Below are 23509 nucleotides of genomic sequence, written 5' to 3'. Positions count from 1 at the left end.
TTTAGATCTTTAAATATAAATTTAATTTAAATTTCCTTTTTTAGGTTGAGGAAGTTCCCTTCTATAGTTTGTGGAGTATTTTTATCTTGAAAGACCTGGATTTTGTTAATTTTATTATCCACTTTGATGGCCATGTTTTTGTTCTTTATTCTACTAATATAGTTAGTTATATTGATTGAGTTTTTAATGTTAAACCAACCTTGCATTGTGAAATAAATCTCACTAGATCATAAGATATAATTCTTTTTATATATTGCTGAATTCAATTCCCTAGTATTTCGATGAAGGTTTTTGCATCTATACTTATAAGGAGTATTGGTCTATAGTTTGTAAGTCTTATTTTTTTTCTTGTGATACCTTTGTTTCAAATACCAGGCTAATATTGGCTTCTTAGAATGAATTGCAAAATGGTGTCTCCACTTCTATTTTGGCAGTATTTGTGAATGATTTAATTAATTATTTAAATTGGTGTTATATTTCATCATTGAAGTCATCTGGTCCTCAGATTTTTTTTTTAAATATATTGATTTTAAAGTAGGTATTGAAGGGACATACCTCAAGATAATAAGAGCCATCTATGACAGACCCACAGCCAACATCATACTGAATAAGCAAAAGCTGGAAGCATGCCCCTTGACAACCAGCACAAGACAAGGATGCTCTCTCTTACCACTCGTATTCAACTTAGTCCTGGCCAGAGCAGTCAGGCAAGAGAAAAAAATAAAGTGCATCTAAATAGAAAGTCAAATTGTCCCTGTTTTCAGACCACATGATTCTATATCTAGAAAACCTCACAATCTCAGCCCAAAAGCTTCTTAAGCTGATAAACAACTTTAGCAAAGCTCCAGGATACAAAATCAGTGTACAAATCACTAGCATTTTTGTGGGGTGGAGACAGAGTCTCACTCTGTCACCCAGGTTGGAGTGCAGTGGCATGATCTCAGCTCACTGCAACCTCTGCCTCCCTGGTTCAAGCAATTTTCCTGCCTCAGTCTCCTGAGTAGGTGGTAATACAGGTGTGTGCCAACATGCCTGGCTAATTATTGTGTATTATTTTAGTAGAGACGGGGTTTTGCCATATTAGCCAGGCTGGTCTTGAACTCATGACCTCAGGTAATCCGCCCGCCTTGGCCTCCCAAAATGCTGGGATTACAGGCATGAGCCACTATACCAGGCCAAAAATCACTAGCAGTTTTATAAACCAACTATCAAGCCAAGAGCCAAATCAGGAATGCAGTTTCATTCACAATTGCTACAAAAAGAATAAAATATCTAAGAATATAGCTAACCAGAGAGGGATATTTCTTCCCAAAAGAAGAGAAATGTGTATTCACATCTATACAAAGATTTTTATGTGAATGCTCATAGCAGCATTATCTACAATAGCTTAAAAGTAGAAACAACCCAAATGTCTATCACCTGATAAATGGATAAACACAGTGTGGTATAACCATATGCTAGAATACTCTTTGGCAGTATAAAGGAACAAATTGCTGATATGTGCTGCTCAGTAAATGAACCACAAAAATGTTATTTTAAGTGAAAGCAGCTAGATACAAGAAAATACATTTCATATGATTTCATTTACGTGAAATTTCCAGAGAGACAATCTATAGAGCAGATGAGTGGTTACCTGGAGTTAGGCAAATTGGCATAAAGAAGCTCTTGGGGGTGATGGAAACATTCTAAAACTTAATTGTGGTGATGGTTGCACAATTCTATAAATTTACTAAAAACCATTTAATTGTACCATTTGGTGAAATATATCTCAATACAGCTGTTAAAGGTATAAAAAGTTATTAACTTAATCTGCTGTAACAGGCCTGTATTTATTAAAATTTTCTATTTCTTCTTGAGAAGTTTCATCTAAGTTATCTAATTTATTGACATACATGTATTAATGGTGTTATTCTTTTTATTTCTGTAAGGTAGGTAATAGTTTAGTTCCTTCTTTCATTCCTGATTTATAAAATTGAACCATCTCTCTTTTTATCTTGGTCAGCATATCTAAAGGTTAGTCTATTTTGACAATATTTTCAAGATCTAACTTTTGGTATTTCTGATTTGCTGTATTATTTTTGATTCTTTATTTCATTCATTTCCATGTTATCCTTTATTATATATTTTTTTCTGTTTGATTTGATCTTCTATTCTTATTTTTAATTGTGGAATGTTAGGGCATTGATTTGAGATATTTCATTTTTTAAATATAGGTTTTGCAGCTGCATACTTCCCTCTAAATACTGTTTTACATTTATCACAAAAGTTTTGATATGCTTTATTTTCATTTTTACTCTTCAAAATATTTTGCAAATTCTCACATAAGTTATTTTTGACCTATTAGTTATTTGGTGTCTCTTGTTTAATTTCCACATACTTGTGAATTTACCTAGTTTGTTTGTTATTTATTTATGATATAATTCCCTTATAGTTAGAGAACACAATTTATTTTATTTAAATATTTAAATTTATTGCAGCTTGTTTCATGACATTCTATGTAGGTTATTTAACTATGTTGAAGTAAGTCTGAAACAACTAGTTATTACATCTGGATGTCTATGTGTCTGTTTGTGTATGTGTGCACATGTGTGCAATGGCGAAAGGAAGAGAATGCTGATTATTTTAAAAATAAACTTTGTATGATTATTTTTTCAAATATGTATTTTATGATGCTGATTTTTAAAAACTCTCTAAATAAAAAGAAACAATACTTTTCTGAGAAGTTAATATTCTGATAAGTTATGTCATTCTCCTATTTAATGTTTATATCTCACATGTGCATAGAAGTATGCTGACAGAAACACACACACACACACACACACACACACACACATACACTCTTTTGACAAGAAAAAAAGGCCAAGTTTATATATTTTTCTAATAAGTCTGTATTGTGCTTTTATATTTTCATATAATTGAAACGTATATAAAAATATTTTACTTAAGGATCATTGAAAATTAGAAAAATCTGTAATGCAGTTTAAGTATCTTACATGACTTTTTTGGAGAATGTATTGTATACAATATATTTAGATAATAGTTCACTAACAGCAATTTAAAAAGTTCTAAGTATTTTTTAATGTTTAGGATTCTAGAAATTGATTATAAAATTGAAATTAATTTTATGTATTTAAATTTCAATGGAGTGCCACAGTTTGCTTGGATTCTGAATCATTCTACATTAACTAGGTATTTTAAAAGAAGATTTACTTAGTGTATTGGAGTGTAATTCACTTCAACAATGAGAAGAACATATAAAATCCTGCAGAGACAGCACACGCTTTGAGAATTTGTTATATAAATTTGTGCCAGTAAGGCAAATTGATTATCTACTCTCCAGTTATTTCAAATGTCCTCCACTATATTTATTGCTAGGTGTAAGTTGTCTATATTTGTACGTGTGTCGAAATGTAAATAGCAAATTGATGCTCTCTCGGTTGACCTATGTAGTAGGAAAATGTGAAATCAACAATACACGATTGATTTATTGTTTGTTGTAGACCTTCCTTTCCTACACTGCACCATGTTTGAGCACAACCTGAAGTGCTAGTAGTTAATTGCAGTTGTATTTGGCATCCTCAACTGGATTTGTTTATTTACTGTAAGTCACTCTTGTGGGCTACTAACATGTCTTCTTGGCCAATATATAGAATTGTACTTCCCTATATGGTAGCTTTTGAATTAAAGCTTAAAGATACTAAAATTAAGCCCAACAGAAATGTTGTTTCTTCATCACAATACCTATATTTCAAGTTCTGTAGATTCACATGTGGCTATTTTACAATGCAGAGCTTTTTTTTTCATGACAGAAAGTTGCATTGGACAGCACTATCATTATTATAGATCTTTCCCTATTATCACTCTTACTTTTCCTGCTGCTTTGACCCAGGTTTTGCCCTGAGGCACAGGCTGGTTAATTTTCAGTGGCTTAGTTACTCTTCAGCTCTTTGCAACTTTCACCTTTGCTGCTCTGTATTTTTCCTGTAGTTTTTGAATGTGAGGGAGAATTGTTCACCTTTTTTTTCCCCACTGCCCTTGATCTGTGATTTAAGGATATGCAGAACCTTGGGTAAACCTTTCATAATAGTTATTCTAGATTTACAATCATTCTTACAGGAAGCTAAGAATAATTCCTCAAGGATTAAAGGAAAGGACATTTGAATGACACCTACTCCTTTTCAATTCATAAACATGTCTCTACTGGACTGGGTCCTGAAATCTGACTTCATTAGAGTATCCTTTTAAATTTGAGGTATTCCTGTCTTTGAATGACAATATTTGGGAAATTACTTAAAATAGCACACATCACAAAGCATTCAAAGTTTTCCTTCCTCATTGACTACCTCAGTGATTTTATAATGATAGGGCTTGTCTTTTCTTTCAATGTGTCACTTCGTTTCTGTATAAAAGATAAGCCTTGTATTCTTGCCGTTTTGTTGAAGGGAGAAGACTTCCATGGGCAAAGGACTCATGGAAGCTCCTAATTTGGCATTCTGTGTAATTATAGACCTACTTTGGATAAAAACATATTTTATGCAAATTATATGTGAAGATGTCAGTTAAGAGAAGACAAGTCCGATATGACTTTTTACCTATACATACTTGATAATCAGAGAAGGCAGGGATTAACCCTCAGCCTTGTGAATTCACCACACAGTTTTAGAAAAATTGTATGTTTCAGGAAGGAGAAAGGCTTCATACTTAAAAGAGACAGTTAAAGGCTGAGATGAGTACATTGAATTATCTTGATAATTACCAACAGTCATTATCACTGACAGTCACCAACAATCATCAACAAAAACAGCATCAAACATTTTAAAATAAAGCCCTCAATCTGGTCCTGTGTTAAACCTATCCTGTAACTTCAGCTTTCTACTCTTATAATCCCTAACTTTGGAACCCAGCACTAGTCCCAAAGACAGACAGTAAAGGCTCAAACCCCAGTAACTGTCAGGACTCAATTCATCATGACTCAGATTCCTCTTTATTTCAGTTGTTCTCCAAAAGTGGAGCATCCTGTGAATAACTTCTCTTTCCTGTCAGCTCTGATTCCCCTCACATTTAGCTTCCATTCCCTTTTTCTCTACCCCTAGGATCCCTACACTTCTATAAGTCCTCTATGTTTTTCTGGTCTTCCTTTTTCTTCATGATTTCTTCTTATTGGGAACATGGCTATCTCAATAGCACTGTTTTCTTAAAATAGCATTTCCTATGAATCTTGCTGTGGGTCTAGAAGTGATCCTTTCTGGAGGCCGTGTTCCCTGGGGTGATTTTCCTACGGGGTCTTTATCTGTTAAAAATGCCTGCTTCTGGCTGGGTGTGGTGGCTCACACCTGTAATCCTAGCACTTTGGGAGGCCGAGAGGGGCAGATTACCTGAGGTCAGGAGTTCAAGACTAGCCTGGTCAACATGGTGAAACCCCATCTCTACTAAAAAAACAAAAATTAGTTGGGTGTAGTGGTACGCACCTGTAATCTCAGCTACTAGGGAGGGTGAGGCAGGAGAATCGCTTGAACCCAGGAGGTAGAGGCTGCAATGAGCCGAGATCACACCACTGAGCTACAGAGTGAGACTCTGTCTCCAAAAAAATTAAATAAAATAAATAATTTTTAAAAGCCTGCTTCTTTGAATTTTGTATTGTGTGAGTTTGCCAGTTACCCTCTTGTGAAATCTCTGGTGAGTGGTCTCTTGTGAATAGTCATCTCCAGACATGCTCTTAGTCACTGCCAGCCAGACTCATAGTATACCTGGCACCCTACTCATCTCATTTTCTGAGTGATTTCAGTATCCACATGGAGGTTTATCCAGAACCCTGGCCTCACACTTTCTTTTCTTCTCATTTCTGTTGATGTGGAAGAAACTACGTGACACACACTGAAAGAAAAGACGAGTCCTATCATTATAATTTTCCTTTTTGCTCACATTTGCAGTCTCCTCATCTTCTGGTAAAAACTAATCTCCATCCAGCAATCAGATAAAGATGACAGTTTGGGAAACTTTAAAATATGAGTACACATTATTAATATATGAAAAAATCCTTAAAAACTAAATAATAGCCTAAAATAAAATAATATTACAATATGTACGATATTAATAATCAAGTTAAGAAAAAAAACCAGATGAACCAGATATGGAAAAATAGAAATGAGGCATAAAATATGGCTACTTGCTGATGATTAAATACTAAGAAATTCCAGGGATATAAGATGAAGCAAAGTTTTTGTTGTTTTTTTCTTTAGCTGTGAAATATCAAAGCAGGTTGTATTTGTACATGAAATACTACATCTTTATGCAATTTATTCCTTGATGTCTGCATGCTGATGCCACTGCAGAAATATATAATCATGGGAATGAATTGCTTGCTTTTTTAACAAAAGAATTGAAACCTCGAGAAAAATAACAGATGAGCAGTATTTTATGCTTCTATAATTTGGTTATAAGAACAGACTATACATAAGATTCTATGATAGAAAATGAAATTGGCAGTGGTATGACCAGCTAAAGTCAAATAAAAATAAAAATCCAAGTGTTTTGCCTATTAGGGCAATATGAATGACTAGAGCTGAATGTATGCACTTTATATTATTCAGCTCTTTTATTTAAAACTGTTTAGATTGTCAGCACCGAGTTTATGAGTACAGCACAGCACTAGATATATGTAACCTCTGAACCCATCAATGCTTAGTCATGATCTTGGAGGTTTTGGCATGTGAGAAGTACTATTATTCTTCCCTTTTCACATTTAAAATATTCACATTCTTGCCTGTTTTCTACCTCTCACCTCTAGACATTTGCCAAGGTATCATAGAGTAATAGGGTTGAACATCTTAATATTTTAAAAATATAAATAACGTGAAGTTTTGATAAAAACATCAACACAAAGTTTAAAAACATGTCATTAGAGAAAATGAGTTTTTATTTTTAATTATTTGTAACGTAACTTGAAATACAGTAAGATTTTTTTCATATAATGTAAATATTTTAGCACTGATATTCTGTAGTGTTTTCAGCTGTGGTATAAATCAATTTTATTTTTATCAATTTAAATTTCTAATAAATTATGTAATTTATGATTTCATTTTCAAAATTGAGATTTGGACCAGAGCAACTTTTAAATTCTACATATACACCCTTCCCCTGGTTCCTCAAATTTTAATTGATCAGCTCACGTTGAGGGAGGAAATGGCTAGTTAGATTTCAAAGGTTTAGAACATTTCAGTTGTCAAATAAGCAGCTAGTCAGAGGAATCCGTCTAAAAAATAGGGTGCTAATAGGTGAGAAGAATAGTTGAGTTGTATAATCACAATAAATATAATAATTTCATGTGTGACTTAATATTTACCCCTAATCTAATAGTCTCTCAATCACTTTGCAAAAATAGATCTTTATTTTTTATTTTTCCGGAACTTTGAGATCATCAAATAGCAGATATCTAGAGAGTTTTTGGAAACCTCTGATCAGCCTCTCTTTCCTTTATGCTTTTTCTTTTTAAAATATTATAACAATATAATATTTAAATAAGATAATTTATTGAGAAGAAATGTATATAATGTAAAGTTAATGAATTTAAAGTAGACAATTCAGTGATGTGTAGTACATTCATGTTTTAGGTATTGCATTTACTTCTTTAACCCATTTTGATTTAATTTTTGTATATGATGTAAGATAAGTGTTAAGTTGATTCTTTTTCATGTGGATATACAGTTTTTCTAGCACTACTTGTTGAAGAGACTGTCCTGTCCCCATTAAGAGTTCATGGCACCCTTGTGAAAAATCATATGATCATACATGAGTGTTATTTCTGGGCCCTCTATTCTATTTTATTGGTTGATTTGTTTTTATGCCAGTGCCACAGTCTTTTGATTACTGTAGATTTGTTATATGTTTTAAAATCAGGGAGTCTGATTCCTCCAACTTCTTTCTATTTTTTCATAAGTATTTTGGCTATTTGGGAATTCCTTGAGATTCCATATGAAGTTTAAGATGACACTTCTATTTCTGCAAAAAGTGCCATTGGGATTATGATTGAAATTGTGTTGAATCTATAGATTACATCATGTAGTATGGGCATCTTAAATGATATTAAGTCTTCTAACTCAAGAATATGGGATGTCATTCCATTTATTTGTGTATGTTTTAATTTCTTTCACCAATGTTTCATAGTTCAAATGTACAAACTTTGGCCTTCTTCATTGAGTTTATTCCTAAGTATTTAATTTCTTTTTGATGCTATTGTAAATAGAATTGTCTTTTATTTTCCTTTGGAATTTTTCATTTGTAGTGTATAGAAACATAACTGACTTTTCTGCTTTAATTTTGCATTATGCAAATTATATGAATTCTTTTATTAGTTCTAACAGGGTTTCTTGTTATCATTTATCTGTGAAATTTTTAGAATTCATTCATCCATTCAGCAAACTATATATTTGGATTGGGAAGTATAATTCATTTACATTTAAATAAATTATTGATAAATCCCACTTGATTTACTCTTGGGATGCAAGGATGAGTCAAAATATACAAATCAGTAAATATGATACACCATGTTAACAGAATGAAGGATAAAAATTATGTAATCACCTCAACATATGCAGAAAAAGCACTTGACAGAACTCAATATATTTCTATATAAAAATACTCAACAAAGTAAGTATAGAATGAATATGCCTCAATATAATAAAGGCAATCTCTGACAAGCCCACAATTAACATCATACTCAATGAAGAAAAATTGAAAGCATCTCCTCTGAGATCAGGAACAAGACAAGGATACCCACTCTCACCACTTATTTTCAATATAGTACTAGAAGCCCTAGACAGAACAATTAGGCAAGGGAAAGAAATAAAAGAAATTTAAATTAGAAAGGAAGAAGTACTTTTTTTCTATTTTAAGATGACATAATTCTATATGTAGAAAAACCTAAAGATTCCACCAAAAAACTATTAGATCTATTAAACAAATTTAGTAAAGTTGCAGGCTACAAAATTAACATTCAAATTTAGTTGTGTTTCTGTTCACTAACAATGAGCCATTCAAAAGGGAAATGAAGAATCTCATTTACAATAACATGAAAAACAACATAATCCTTAGGAATAAATTTAACCAAGGGAATAAAAGACTTAAACACTGAAAACTACAAGACACTGATAAAAGAAATTAAAGAAGACACAAAGAAATGAAAAGACATGTGTCCATGGATTGGAAGACAAAATTATTAAGATGTTCATACTACCCAAAATAATCTACAGAGTAAATGCTATCACCATCAAAATCCAAATGAATTGCTATAGATCTGTTCATATTTTCTGTTTATTTTTGAGTCAGATTGTGTAATTTGTGTTTTCTGGGAATCTGTCAATTTCATCTAGGTTATGTAAGTTAATGGTGTACAGTTGTACATATATTCTCTTTGAATTATCCCTTACCCCTGCTGCTTTTATTCGTTTTTGAGACAGTCTTGCTTTGTCGCCTAGGCTGGAGCACAATGGCATGATCTCGGCTCGTTGCAACCTCCGCCTCCCAAGTTCAAACTATTCTCCTGCCTCAGCCTCCCAAGTAGCTGGGATTACAGGTGCCTGCAACCATGCCCGCCCGGCTAGTTTTTGTATTTTTAGTAAAGACAGGGTTTTTCCATGTTGGTCAGGTTGGCCTCCAACTCCTGACCTAAGCTGATCCACCCGCCTCAACCTCCCAAAGTGCTGGATTTGCAGGCGTGAGCCACCATGCCTGGCCTAATTACCCATTTTTTTATGTGGTTGATAGTAATGTCTATAATCTCATTTTTTATTTTAGTTATTCATGTCTTCTCTCGACTGTCAGACTAGTTTAAAGTTTTGTCATTTTTTAAATGTTCTCTAACAGCCAACTTTTTGTTTTATTGATTGTAATGATTTCTCTTTGTTGATATTCTCATTTTATACATACATTATTTTCATGATATTCTTTTGTTCTTTTCTGTGGTTTCCTTTAGTTCTGTGAACACATTTAAGACAGTGGTTTTAAAGTCTTTTTCTAATAAAGTCCTATGGCTGGGCTTTCTTAATAATGTTTGTTTTGTTTTTAGTTATTGAAAACTGGACATTTGGATATTATAATGTGGTAACTCTGTACATCAGATTATCCTCCTTTCCCTGGGTTTACTCTTCTGGCTTGTTGAAGGGTATAGTCATACATTTGTTTATTGACTTTTCAAAACCATTATTGTAAAGAATACATTCTTTGCTATTCATGGTCACTGAAGTGTCTGTTCCTTTGTCTGGTGTTGAGTAGTGTTTTGAGATATATTTCCTTAAATTCCTGGAACTAAAATAATCAGACACATAAACAAATCATCTATTATAGTCTTTTTGGATAGAGTGTCATGAGGCACTTCTTCAGCAGTTAGCGAGGTTGTTTACAATATTTTCTTAGTTTTTACTTACCGCTTGCACTTAGCCTAGAGTCAGATGAAGATGAAAGTTGAGCATCGTCTCAGGAATTTTCTGAGCACATGTCCTACCCTGAGTACTCTTGATGCTTTCTAAATTCTCCAGGGCACTTTTAAATGCCTTAATTTCTCTGAACGCTTCCCTGCTTTTATTTTCAGACTTTAGGTAGTGTTTGTATGTCTCAAGCATAATATTCTGTCTGGTGGCTTTGGGTTTTTTGTTTATCTTATAATATTTTTGAACAATTTCACTGCTTTTTTGCCTTGAGTGAGTTCAAAGGTAGGCAAAACATGGCAAGCACCTTGCATCAGTTCTTCATGTAGCCCCAAGAACGTTGGAAGAGACAAATACAATAATTTCTGAATAAAGTCTACTCTGTTTTATCAAAAACCAGGTACCTTTGTTTAAGTTCCTTGTAGATTCTGCATATTAAACCTTCATCAGATGGGTAGATTTCAACTATTTTCTCCCATTGTATAGGTTGCCTGTTCACTCTGATGCTAGTTTCTTTTGCTGTGCAGAAACTCTTTAATTTAATTAGATCCCATTTGTCAATTTTGGCTTTTGTTGCAATTGCTTTTGGTGTTTTAGTCATGAAGTCCTTTCCCATGCCTCTGTCCTGAATGGTATTGCCTAGGTTTTCTTCTAGGGTTTTTATGGTTTGGGGTTTTATATTTAAGTGTTTAATCCATCAAAGGATATGAACAGACATTTCTCAAAAGAAGACCTTCATGTGACCAGCAAACATATGAAAAAAAGTTCATTATCACTGGTCATTAGAGAAATGCAAATCAAAATCACAATGAGATACCATCTCATGCCAGTCAGAATGGTGATTATTAAAAAGTCAGGAAACAATAGATGCTGGTGAAGCTGTGGAGAAATATGAACTCTTTTGCACTGTTGGTGGGAGTGTATATTAGTTCAACCATTGAGGAAGACAGTGCGGCAATTCCTCAAGAATCTAGAACCAGAAATACCATTTGACCCAGCAATTCCATTACTGGGCATATACCCACAGGATTATAAATCTTTCTACTATAAAGACACATGCACATGTATGTTTATTGCAGCACTATTAACAATAGCAAAGACTCGGAACCAGCCCAAATGTCCATGAATGATAGACTGAATAAAGAAAACGTGGCACATATATGCCAGAGAATACTATGCAGCCATAAAAAAGAATGAGATCATGCCCTTTGCAGGGACCTGGATGAAACTGGAAGCCATCATCCTCAGCAAACTGACACAGGAACAGAAAACCAAACACCACATGTTCTCACTCATAAGTGGGGATTGAATGATGAGAACACGTGGACACAGGGAGGGAAACATCACACACTGGGGCCTGTTGGTGGGTGGAGGGCAAGTAGAGGGAGAGTATTGGGACAAATACATAATGCATGTGGGGATTAAAACCTAGATGACGGGATGACAGATGCAGCAAACCACCATGGCACACGTATACCTATGTAACAAACCTGCACATTCTGCACATGTATGCCAGAACTTAAAGTAAAATAAAACATTTAATTTAATTTAAAAAATAAAAAATCAGGTTATCAGGGTCTTGCACTGGGAAATGAAGGCTGCTAGCCTCAAGACAACTGCTGAGTCAGAGGGAGTGGAAAAGGGCAAATGAAAGTGCCACAGAGCTTTCTTGCTGTTTTTAAGTTGCCTTTTTTCTTGATTCAGTGTTCACTTGATTGCTGTAAACTTTTGACTTTTTTCCAGTTCTGACAACATGGTTCCTGACAGTTTTTGTGTGTTTTTGATGTTTCTGTGGGGCCATGGACATTTGTCGCTGCCTGTTTACCATTTGGCTGAAGCTAACCTTTTTAGTTTTGATAAAACCCCAGGCATGCAGATCAACTCTTTCTTTTCTCTTTGATGCAGACTCTGTTTTCATCAAGACGGGACCACATATTCTTCTTTTCGAAATAGAGGGCTAGCACTATATAATTGCAAATATATTTTAAATCTCTAAGTGTTAATTGTTTTATGATTCACCTGCCTAGGTGCCAATATTGTCAGTCCATTTTGAGTTTTGAATCCAGATGTATAAAAATCAGAGCCAAGGCATTTGCTTTAACTTTTAAAAAAAAGTGTGTATGCTAAAAGTCTCTTTCTGATATATGAATATTAACAAATGTATACAATTGTACAAAAAATACCAAAATCAATATAGAGAACAATTGCATCACTTTCTGTACTTTTTTCTTGTGTGTATTACTATAGGCTGTGAAGGGTAGTAGGTGGATGAAGGGGAAGTGTGGGTGGTTAATGAGTACAAAAACATAGTTAAAAAGAATGAATAAGACCTACTATTCAACCTCTCCTCCAACTCCAGTCCATGGGAACCACTAATCTGAATTTGACCCCATAATTTTGCCTTTTATAAAATACCATATAAGTGAAATCATAAGGTATTCATAAGGTAATCATGAGGTTTTCAGTCTGACTTCTCTCACTTAGCATAATACATTTGAAATTCATCCACCTTATTGCAACAGTAATTCATTCTTTTTATTGTTGAAAAGCAGGTTTGTTATTCATTCACCATTTGGTGGGCATTTGGATTATTTTCAGTTTTTGGCAATAATAAATAAGTTGTATGAATAAGTTTCACTTCTGTTGGGTAAACACCTAAATTTGGGAGCCCTGAGCTTTATGTGAAATATATACTTAACTTTCCAATAATGAAGAAACTTGTTTTTCAAAGTAACTATAAAATTTTGCATTCTCATCAGCAGTGATTAAATGTTTTAGGTGTTCACATGTTATTTTTGTTTAAGCACTTCTGATAGGTGTGAAGTGGTATCTCATATGGTTTCAATTTGCATTTCCTTAATATGAAACATCTTTCCATGTGCTAATATATTATTTGTATAGCTTCTTTTCTGAAGTGTCTTTTCAAATTTTTCACAAGCTTTTTTCATTAGTTCATTTTTAAAAATTGAACTTTGGGTGTTCTTTATGTATTTTGGATAAAGATAGATTTTTTTTGTGAGAAATGTCTTTTGACTTATAACTTTATTTTCTTAATAATGTCTTTTAAGATAACAAATTAAACTATTGATGCTGTACAATTTAATTGCTTTTAAATAGATGATCTAATAGATGGTTGCTATTGCATTTAGGAATCTTTGCTTACCCAAGGATTACAAGGATTTTTTTTCTATAATTTCTTCCTAAATATTTACTGCTTTGGATTTTATATTTAAAATCTGGTTCATTTTGAATGAATAAGAATTATTTTAAAAATTTATTTGTGTTTTTTAGAATCATTTTTGAGCTAATTAAAAATGAACCATCTTGTTTTAAAAAATGTAGTGCAATATCACAAGATAATTTTATTTTTTAAAAGTGCTTTTAAAAACTGCTGTTTAGCTAAATAAATAGTGTTCTATATTTCTCAAAGCAAAAATTAACAAGTATAATGTATTTTTTTCTATCAGGTGGCAGTAGTTGAATTTATCATTCAAGTTCAGATTAATTTCTTTGAGTCTTCAAAGCTCTACACTAAATATTTGTCTAGTCCTCCTTCGGATCCAGTAACAGTACCACTTATCCGACCATGTTATGTTCAAGCTACTGGTATGTAATATGAAATAATCAATTGGTGTTGGTAGGCCAAAGATTTACACTTACCTGTCTAAAAGATTTTTAAAAAGAATATGATATTTATTTTTCATAAATAGATATATTAGAAAACAAAATGTTGATAGGATTCCTTTGTGTGTCACTTACATTGTGTCTATGAGATTTGAATGTTCATAAGCAGCACAGATATACTCTCTGGTAAGTAACTTGCTAAAAAATGAGAATAGAATTAAAATCAGGCCAATTTAGTACTTTATTGTGTGGTCAATTTTAAATAATTAAGGTAAAATATAAATTATTGTAATATTACAAAATACATTTGATATAAAATAAAACAATAAGAATTATGTTCAAGAACATATCTCTATTCCAAAGGGATGGATTACTAAAAGACTAAGTACATGAAAAGAAAAAGTGTTTTACAAATTTGAAAGTTTTGCTGAATATTTATCTACTCATTTTCTTCAAATATTAAAAAATAAAAAGTGATGTACTCTGCAAATTACATTTTTCAAGTTGGCCTTGCTTTTAATCCTATGTGTGTATTTTTCATGAAAAGAAGTCTATATTTTGTTTTTATAGTTCTGATATTAGGTTAAATTGCCATTAATTATAAAATGGTAGGGAGTATCATATAAGTTAATCATTGCATTTGGCAACTGGTAAGAGAGGTCTCACTAAAATAACATGAATATGATAAAAAATAGTTAACTCTCATTTAAAATCCAGAATTAGGAATTCCACAGCTGATATGGAGGCTCAATGAAGTTAAAGTTTTTCTTTGTTTTAAGAATTTCTTTTTGAAAGTAATTATAATCTAATATTGCTTCTTGAGTTAGGTAGATAAGCTTTCAAAACATTTACTTGTTTGAAAATTAAAAACTAAGATAGCATTGTTAAAGAAATTGGAAAATGTAGAAATAAATATATTATCTGAAATTCAAATATTTAAAGTATTCTTAATATTTCATTATCTTTTTTGCTCTATACATTGCTTTTGTTAATTTATTGTTAAATATGCTTGTGATCTTACTGCTTATGCTAAGTTGAAACCAGCTGTGTTTCATTTTATTTTTTAATTAGTTATTTTTAAGTGTACAATCAAATTATTTTTCACTATAGTCACCCTGTTGTGCTAGCTAATACTAAGTCTTATTCATTCTTTCTAATTATGGTTTTGAACCCATTAACTGTACCCTTTTCCTCCCCCTCATCCACCTACTACCCTTCACAGCCTATAGTAACCATCCTTCTACTCTCTGTCTCCATGAGTTCTATCATTTTCATGTGTAGATCCTACAAATAAGTAAGAACATGGGATATTTGTCTTTCTGTGCTTGGCTTATTTCGTTTAATATAATGACCTCCAGTTCCATTTATATTGAAATTGCTAATGACAGGATCTCATTCTTTTTATGGATGAATAGTACTCCATTTTATATATGTACCACATTTTCTTTTGTCCAGTAATCTGTTGATAGAACCTTAGGTTGCTCCCTAATTTGGCTATTGTGAACAGTGGTGCAACAAACATGGGAGTGCAGATATCTCTTTGATATACTGATTTCCTTTCTTTTGGGTATATGCCCAACAGTGGGATTGCTGGATCATATGCTAGTCTATTTTTACGTTTATTTTTTAGGAATCTTCAAACTTTTCTCCATAGGGGTTCTACTAATTTATATTCCCATCAACCAACAGTGTACAAGGGTTCCCTTTTCTCCATATCCTTGCCAGCATTTGTTATTGCCTGTCTTTTGAATAAAAGCCATTTTAACTGGGGTGAGATGATATCTCATGTAGTTTTGATTTGCATTTCCCTGATGATCAATGATGTTGAGCACATTTTCATATGTCTGTTTGCCATTTGTATGTTTTCTTCTGAGAAATGTCTGTACTTTTGCTCAATTTTAAATTGGATTATTAGATTTTTTCTCATAGAGTTGTTTGAGGTTCTTACATATTCTGGTTATTAACCCATTTGAAGTTTGAAGTTTCTTGAAACAAATAAAAATAAAGCTAGTACATGATCCAGCAATCCCACTGCTGGGCATATACTCGAGAGAAAGGAAATCAGTGTATCAAAGAGATGTCTGTGCTCTCATGTTTGTTGCAGCACTGTTCGTGACAGTCGAATTAGGAAGCAACCTAAGGTTCCATCAACAGATTACTGGATAAAGAACATGTGGTACAGATACACCCTTGTCAGATGGGTAGTTTGCAACTATTTTATCCCATTTGGATATTGTCACTTCACTTTTTGGATTGTTTACTTTGCTGTGCAGAAGCTTTTTAACTTGATGTGATATCATTTGTCAATTTTTGCTTTGGCTGCCTGTGCTTATGAGTTACTAATCAAGAAATTTTTGCCTGGACCAACGTCCTGGAGAGTTTCCACAAATGTTTCCTTGTAGAAGTTTCATAGTTTGAGGTCTTGGATTTAAGTCTTTAATTCATTTTGATTTAACTTTTGTATATGGTGAGAGATAGTAGTCTAGTTTCATTCGTCTGAATACAGATATCCAGTTTTCCTGTACCATTTACTGAAGAGAGTCTTTTCCCCATTGTGTTTTCTTGACTTTTTTGTTGAAAATAAGTTCACAGTAGGTGTGCGGATTTGTTTCAAGTTTGTCTATTTCATTCCATTTATCTATGCGTCTTTTTTCTTCCTGTATCATGCTATTTTGATTATTATAGCTGGGTAGTATCATTTCAAGTCAGGTAATGTTATACCTCTAGTTTTGAACTTTTGCCTAAGATAGTTTTGGTTATTCTGGATCTTTTGTGGTTCCATGTAAATTTTAGGATTGTTTTTTCAATTTCTGCAAGGAATGTCATTGGTATTTTGATAGGGATTATATTGAATCTGTAGATTGCTTTGGGTAATATGGATAATTTTACAGTAGTGATTCTTCCAAACTGAGAACGTGAAATATCATCACATTTTTGGCACCCTCTTCCATTTCTTTTATTAGTGTTTTATAATTTTCATTGTAGCGATCTATTACGTCTTTGATTAAGTTAATTTCTAGGTACTTAATTTTATTTATGGCCATTGCAAATGGAATTACTTTTAAAATTGCTTTTTCATATTGTTCGCTGTTGGCATATAGAAATCTACTGGTTTTTCTGTTGATTTTGTATCTTGTAACCCTACTGAATTAGTCATTTACAATATTTTTTGTTGTAGTCTTTAGGTTTTTCCAAATACAAGATAATATTGCTCTGCAAACAAAGTTAATTTTACTTCTTCCTTTCCAATTTGTATGCCTTTATTCCTTTCTCTTGTTTGATTGCTCTGGCTAGAATTTCCAATACTATGTTGAATAAGAGTGGAGAAAGTGAGCATCCTTGTCATGTTTCATATCTTAGAGGAAGATTTTCAGTTTGATACTAGCTGTGGGTCTATCATATATGACTTTTATTATGTTGAGGTATTTTCCTTCTATCCCCTTGTTTTTTGAGGGCTTTTATCATGAAAGGATGTTGAATTTTATCAAATGTTCTTTTGGCATTAATGGAAATGATCACATGGTTTTTGTCTTCCATTCTGTTGATATGATGTATCAGATTGATTGATTTACATATATTGTCTCATCCTCATCCTTGTATCCCAGGGATAAATCCCACTTGGTCATAATGAATGATCATTTTAATGTATTGCTGAATTTGATTTGCTAGTATTTTGCTGAGAACTTTTGCATCAGTATTCAATATCAGTATCAGTGATATTGGTCTGTCCTTTTTTTTTTTTTTTTTTTTTTAATGTGTCATTGTCTGGTTTTGGTATCAGAGGAATACTGGCCTCATAGAATGAATTTGGAAGTATTCCATTGTCTTCTTTTTTTAAGAATGGTTTGAAGAGGATTGGTGTTAGTTCTTCTTTAAATGTTTGGTAGAATACTACAGTGATGATACCAGGTTTTCTTTACAAAGAGACTTTTTATTATGTCTTGAATCTCATTACCTGTTATTGGTCTGTTCAGGTTTGAAATGTCCCCCTGTTTCAATCTTGGTTCATTGTATGTGTCTAGGAATTTATCAATTTCTCTTAGATTTTCCGATTTATTGGTATATAGTTGCTCATAGTAGCACTAATGATGCTTTGAATTTCTGCAGTATCAGTTTTGATAAGTCTTTTTTAAAATCTCTGATTTTATTTATTTGGATCGTCTTTTTTTTTTTAGTTAGTCTGGCTAAAGGTTTGTCAGTTTTGTTTAACTCTTTAAAAAAACAACTTTTTGTTTAATCGATCTTTTGTACTCTCTTCATTTCATTTTCTAAAATGTCTGCTCTGATCTTATTTCTTTTTGGATTTTCTGTTTGGGAGATCTCTGCAGCCTCAGATTAGAGGCTGTGTGATGCCAGCACTTACTTGGCTCCCCCAGCTAGTGGCTTATTACGTCAGGTGCCTCCCCAGAACACTGACTGTGGGCCAGTTCAGCCACCAGGACTCACCTAGGAATTGCAGTCCCTATGGGCTAGACTGACTTTCAATTTTATCTAGGGTTCCACAGAACTTTTTTGAGGTGGCGAGGCTTGTGGGAACTCAAGACTACCGGGATCAGTAACTCACATCTGTCTGGGGCTGGTTTAAACACTCTCTCCATGAGTAGATGTCAGTTGTGTTTGGTTTAGTTTCACTTTCTGCTCTAACAAGGCAGTACCATACTGCCACTGCTGGGGTATATGGAACGGGTGATGTCAGTGATTCGTGACTGTTTTACCTACTTCTTCAGTGCCTCTTTCAGTGTTATGAAGTTGAAACCAGGTACTGTTAGTGCTCACTTGATTTTTGGTTCTTATGTAGTTGCTTTTTTTGTGTAGATACTTGTTAAATGGTGACCTTGCAGGGAGGACAATTGGTGGAGCCTTCTGTTTAAACATTTTGCTGCACCCATTCTCTCTCTGTTTAATCTTAATAGAAAGTTTTATTTGGATATTGCAGTTCCTTATTAATTATTTAAATTAACCCTGATAGCTATTGCAAAAAATTTCATCCTGTAAGTGTCTCTTCTAGGTTACCTAAACATGATTATAAGCATTTAGGTTGTTTCTTCCTTTTACCTTCTTGTTAATATAAGTATGGTGATAGCAAAAATTTTTTGTATAATACTTTTTTCTTAGAACTTTTTGGAGAGATTCTCAAAATGGATTTTATTACTTCTAAAGCACATACATGTTAAAGGTTCTTGATGAGTTTTGTCATAGAACATTTCTAAAGGGTTGTATGATTTTACTTCCTGCCTGGTATAAACTCTTATTAATGTTGACCTAAAGAAATTGGATAACTTGACTGGCAATTTTGATTCACACCTATAATCCTAGTACTTTGGGAGGCTGAGGCTAGAGGGTCCATTGAAACTAGAAATTTGAGACCAACCTGGGTAGCATAGTGAGACTCTGTCTCTAAATTAAAAAAAAAAAAAAAAAAAAGTAAGTAGGTGAATGTGGTGATGCACTTCTGTAGACCCAGCTACTCAGGAGGCTGGGGCGTGAGTATCCCTTGAGTCTAGTAGTGAGCAATGATCCTGCCACTGCACTCTACCCTGGGCAACAAAGTAAGACGCTGTCTATAGAAAAAAAAAAGAAAGGCAGAGATTAATTTGTATAACTTTCTATGTGATTAAAAACACATTATTTCAATTTTCAGTTTGATTGCTCATGAGGATAAAAATTTCCTATCTTTGCTTTTAATTATATATTTTTATGTAACTTGTCTGTGCATATACTTCACCAGTAAGTGAAGTACCTTTGCTTTTTAAGTTTTCAAATATTTGTCTGATAGATTTGGGTAAGCTTTTTATATTATTTTTATATTTAATGTGAATGTTTTCCAAGATTTGTTATTTACCTTTAGTGTTATTCATTTTCCGATAGATCTCTTTGTTAACTTTATGGAAAATCTCTCTTGTCCAAGACATTGAACATTGCTTGAAAATTTAGAATGTCTTCTTCAACTAGAGGGTTGGTAAATATGTAATGCTTCATTAGATATTTTTTACTTCCACAAAATATATATGTAATGCATTAGCAGATATTTTTGTACTTCCACAAAGATTAGAGATGTAAAATCAAACATACTTGTATTATGTGACTTAACCAAAACCAACGTTCACTAATGATTCAAATGATACAAGAAAAATTAGGCAAAGATGTAGCATTACTTCTTCATCTGACAAGATGGGATCTGTCAGACATACCTCCAAATTGTTCTTTTCTTCCTCCCTAGGATTCCTTTTAGTTTTGAATTAACAGATAAAGTTTTAAAATTTTTATTGTATATATTTAAGATGTACAACATGATGTTTTGATATACATATATATATAGGAAATGATTTCTATAGTCAATCAAATTAACATATCCATCATCTCCATCATCCCACACAGTTATGTTTTTTTGGTGGCAAAATTACTTAAAATCTGCTCTCTTAGGAAATTTCCAGTACATAATATAATTAACATTAGTCCTCATGCTGTTTATTAGATCATTTTGAATGACATTTATATAAACCTTGTTCCCAAAGAATGCCATTTTTGTTTTATGCTCCTTAATTTTGTACTCTTAATAGTTACATAGTTATGAAACGCCTATATGATAAATTTCCACTCTTTGCTAGCCATGTTCCATAAATTCTTAAATTCTATGTATTTTTGATAGGCTTTCTAGACAGATATGTTAAAGACCTTCTTCTTATAAGTCCACTGATTGACACCATTTCAATGTCAACAAAAAAGTCTGATCAAGTCCATCATTCTCTTGGCCATTACCTGAATAAAACAGAATGATTCTCAAGACTGCTATCTCTTTACTTCAAAATTCCCTGTATTCATATTAAAATTAAAATAGGACAAACAAGGGTTATAACCCAGAATTGCAATCTATTCTTCTTCTTCTTACAGTTTATCCTATACTACAGAGGTAGCAACTTTCCTCATAATTTATTTAATGAATACACTATTTAGTGACAAGCATTTTTCCTCATGTACAACTTTAACCCACTGCTCCATTTTGCTAGTATAATCATACTTTAAGCTTCAATTAAACTTTTATTCAGAGTTTTAATTACTATAACAGTATATTGTTCATTGCCAAGCGAAGTAGTGTATCATGCATGGTTATTTTATTTCCTTTCCATTTTTTTTCTTGGAGATAATAATTGCTTGATTGTTTTTGAATATTTTACTAAATTCTCCAGTTTCACAAAGCTCTGTAATATGCTTGTCAGGACAGTTTTCCACATATTCTAACCTGTCAGATAATATGCCATTTCTATTTATTTTCTTGATACATTGCTCCTGGACCACATCAAACTCTTGTTGCAGTATGAGCTAGATCATTGCTTTCTTTGCAAGATGCAGAACTCTTGTGTGAGATTTGTCTTTACTATATTTATGGAAATTCTTTTAGATTCTTGGATTTCCTGTTTTTTTAATCCTTTGCTTTCCTATTTTTGGTTTGCTTCATAGTTTTGGTACATTACATTTTTCTGGGGCTTCCTAACAAAGATTGTTTTGAATGACATTTATATAAACCTTGTTCCCAAAGAATGACATTGTTGTTTGATGGTCCTTATTTTTGTACTCTTAATAGTTACATAGATATGAAATGGCTATATGATAAACTTCTACTCTTTGCCAACCATGCTTCATAAATTAATAATTTTTATGTAGTTTTGATAAGCTAGCTAGACAGGTATGTCAAAAGCCTTCTTCTTATAAGTCCACTGGTGAATACCATTTCAATGTTAACAACAAATGTGATCAAGTTCATCATGAACTCCAAGGGAGTTAATTTTTTGGAAAATTTTAATGTCTGATGTATCATTCTGCCTTCCACATTTGAATGATATCATAATTTGGTTGAACATAGAATTTAATATTGAAATAATTTTTCTTCCAAATGTTGAAACTCTGATCATTACCTTCTGTCTTCTCTTGTTGTATTTAGAAATCTGTTATTTTTCTTCTACATCCATTATATGCTACTCAGTGTTTCCTTTTTGAAGCTTTTAGAAACTTCTTTTTTCTCCTGGTATTCCATTATTTTATACTGATGACTTTCATGTGAATCTCCCTTTGTATATATGTATATATATGATTGTATATGTTGTATATGCATAAATATATATTTAGAGGGTACAAATGCAGATTTCTTACATGCATTATTGCATAGTAGTAAAGTCTGGGCTTTAAGGGTATCTCCATCATCCAAATAGTGAACATTATAGCCAATAGGTAAGGTTTCAACCCTCGCTGTCTCACACCATCCCACCTTTTGTAGTCTCCAATGTCTCTTACTCCATGGGGTATGTCCATGTGTATCCATTTTTTACCTCTCACTTATAAGTAAGAACATGCAGTATTTGACTCTCTGTTTCCGAGTTATTGCATTGAGGATAGTGGCTTCCACTTCCATCCATGTTGCTGCAAAATACATGATTTCATTCTTGTTATGGCTGAGTACTATTCCATGGCGTGCATGTATGTGTGTGTGTGTGTGTGTGTGTGTGCATGTGTGAGTGTTTATCACATTTTCTTTATCCAAAATTCTTCTGATGGACACTTAGGTTTATCCCATATCTCTGCTATTGTGCATAGTGCTGCAGTAAACATATGAGTGCAGGTATCTTTCTGATGCCATGATTTCTTTCTTTTTGGGTTTATGCCCGTAGTTGGATAGCTAGATCAAATGGTAGTGCAATTTTTAGTTCTTCTGGAAATCTCCACACTATTTCCATAAATGTTGTAGTGATTTATATTCCCACTAAAAGTATGTAAGTTTTTCCTTTTTTCCATAGCCTCACTAACATCTGTTGTTTTTTAGTTTTTAGTAATAGCCTTTCTGACTAGTGTAAGATAGTATCTCATTGTGGTTTTAATTTGCACTTTGCTGATAATTAGTGATGTTGAAATGTTTTTCATGTTTGTTGGCTGCATGTTTGTTTCTTTTGAGAAGTTTCTGTTCATGTCCTTTGTCCAATTTTTAATGGGGTATTCTTTCTTTCTTGATTTAAGTTCCTTACAGATTCTGGATATTAGTCCTTTGTCAGATACATAGTTTGCAAATATTTTCCCCCATTTTGTATATTGTCTATTTACTCTTTTTATTGTTTATTTTGCTATACAGAGGCTTTGTAGTTTAAATAAGTCCCATTTGTCCATTTTTGTTTTTGTTGTTTTTGCTTTTGAGGACGTGGTCATGAATTCTTTGCCAAGATCAATGTCCAGAAGAGCTTCTTCTATGTTTTCTACTAGGATCCTTATAGTTTACAGTTTTATATTTAGGTCTTTAATCCATTGTTAATTAATATTTGTATATGGTGAGAGGTATGGGTCCAGTTTCATTATTCTGATATGAATTTTAGGATTGTTTTTTCTAATGCTGTGAAAAATGACATTGGTACTTTGATAGAAATTGTGTTGAATCTCTAGATTGCTTTGGGCAGTATGACCGTTTAATGATATTGATTCTT

The 23509-nt window shown here is 32.8% G+C and overlaps 1 protein-coding gene across 1 annotated transcript in view; it reads left to right on the top strand.

Annotated features, from left to right (window-relative positions):
• The window catches only part of CFAP47 (cilia and flagella associated protein 47), a 442460-nt gene that overhangs the window by 99077 nt on the left and 319874 nt on the right, over nucleotides 1-23509 (top strand). Inside the window, 1 exon segment of the mRNA XM_021669675.2 lies at nucleotides 13889-14027. Coding sequence (XP_021525350.2) covers nucleotides 13889-14027 — 139 coding nt within the window.

The sequence above is a fragment of the Aotus nancymaae genome, unplaced genomic scaffold, assembly GCF_030222135.1.
Source record: "Aotus nancymaae isolate 86718 unplaced genomic scaffold, 86718_ANA_hifiasm-v0.15.2.pri h1tg000058l, whole genome shotgun sequence".
In the NCBI taxonomy this organism is placed as follows: domain Eukaryota; kingdom Metazoa; phylum Chordata; class Mammalia; order Primates; family Aotidae; genus Aotus; species Aotus nancymaae.
This window is presented reverse-complemented; position numbering and strand designations above follow the sequence as displayed.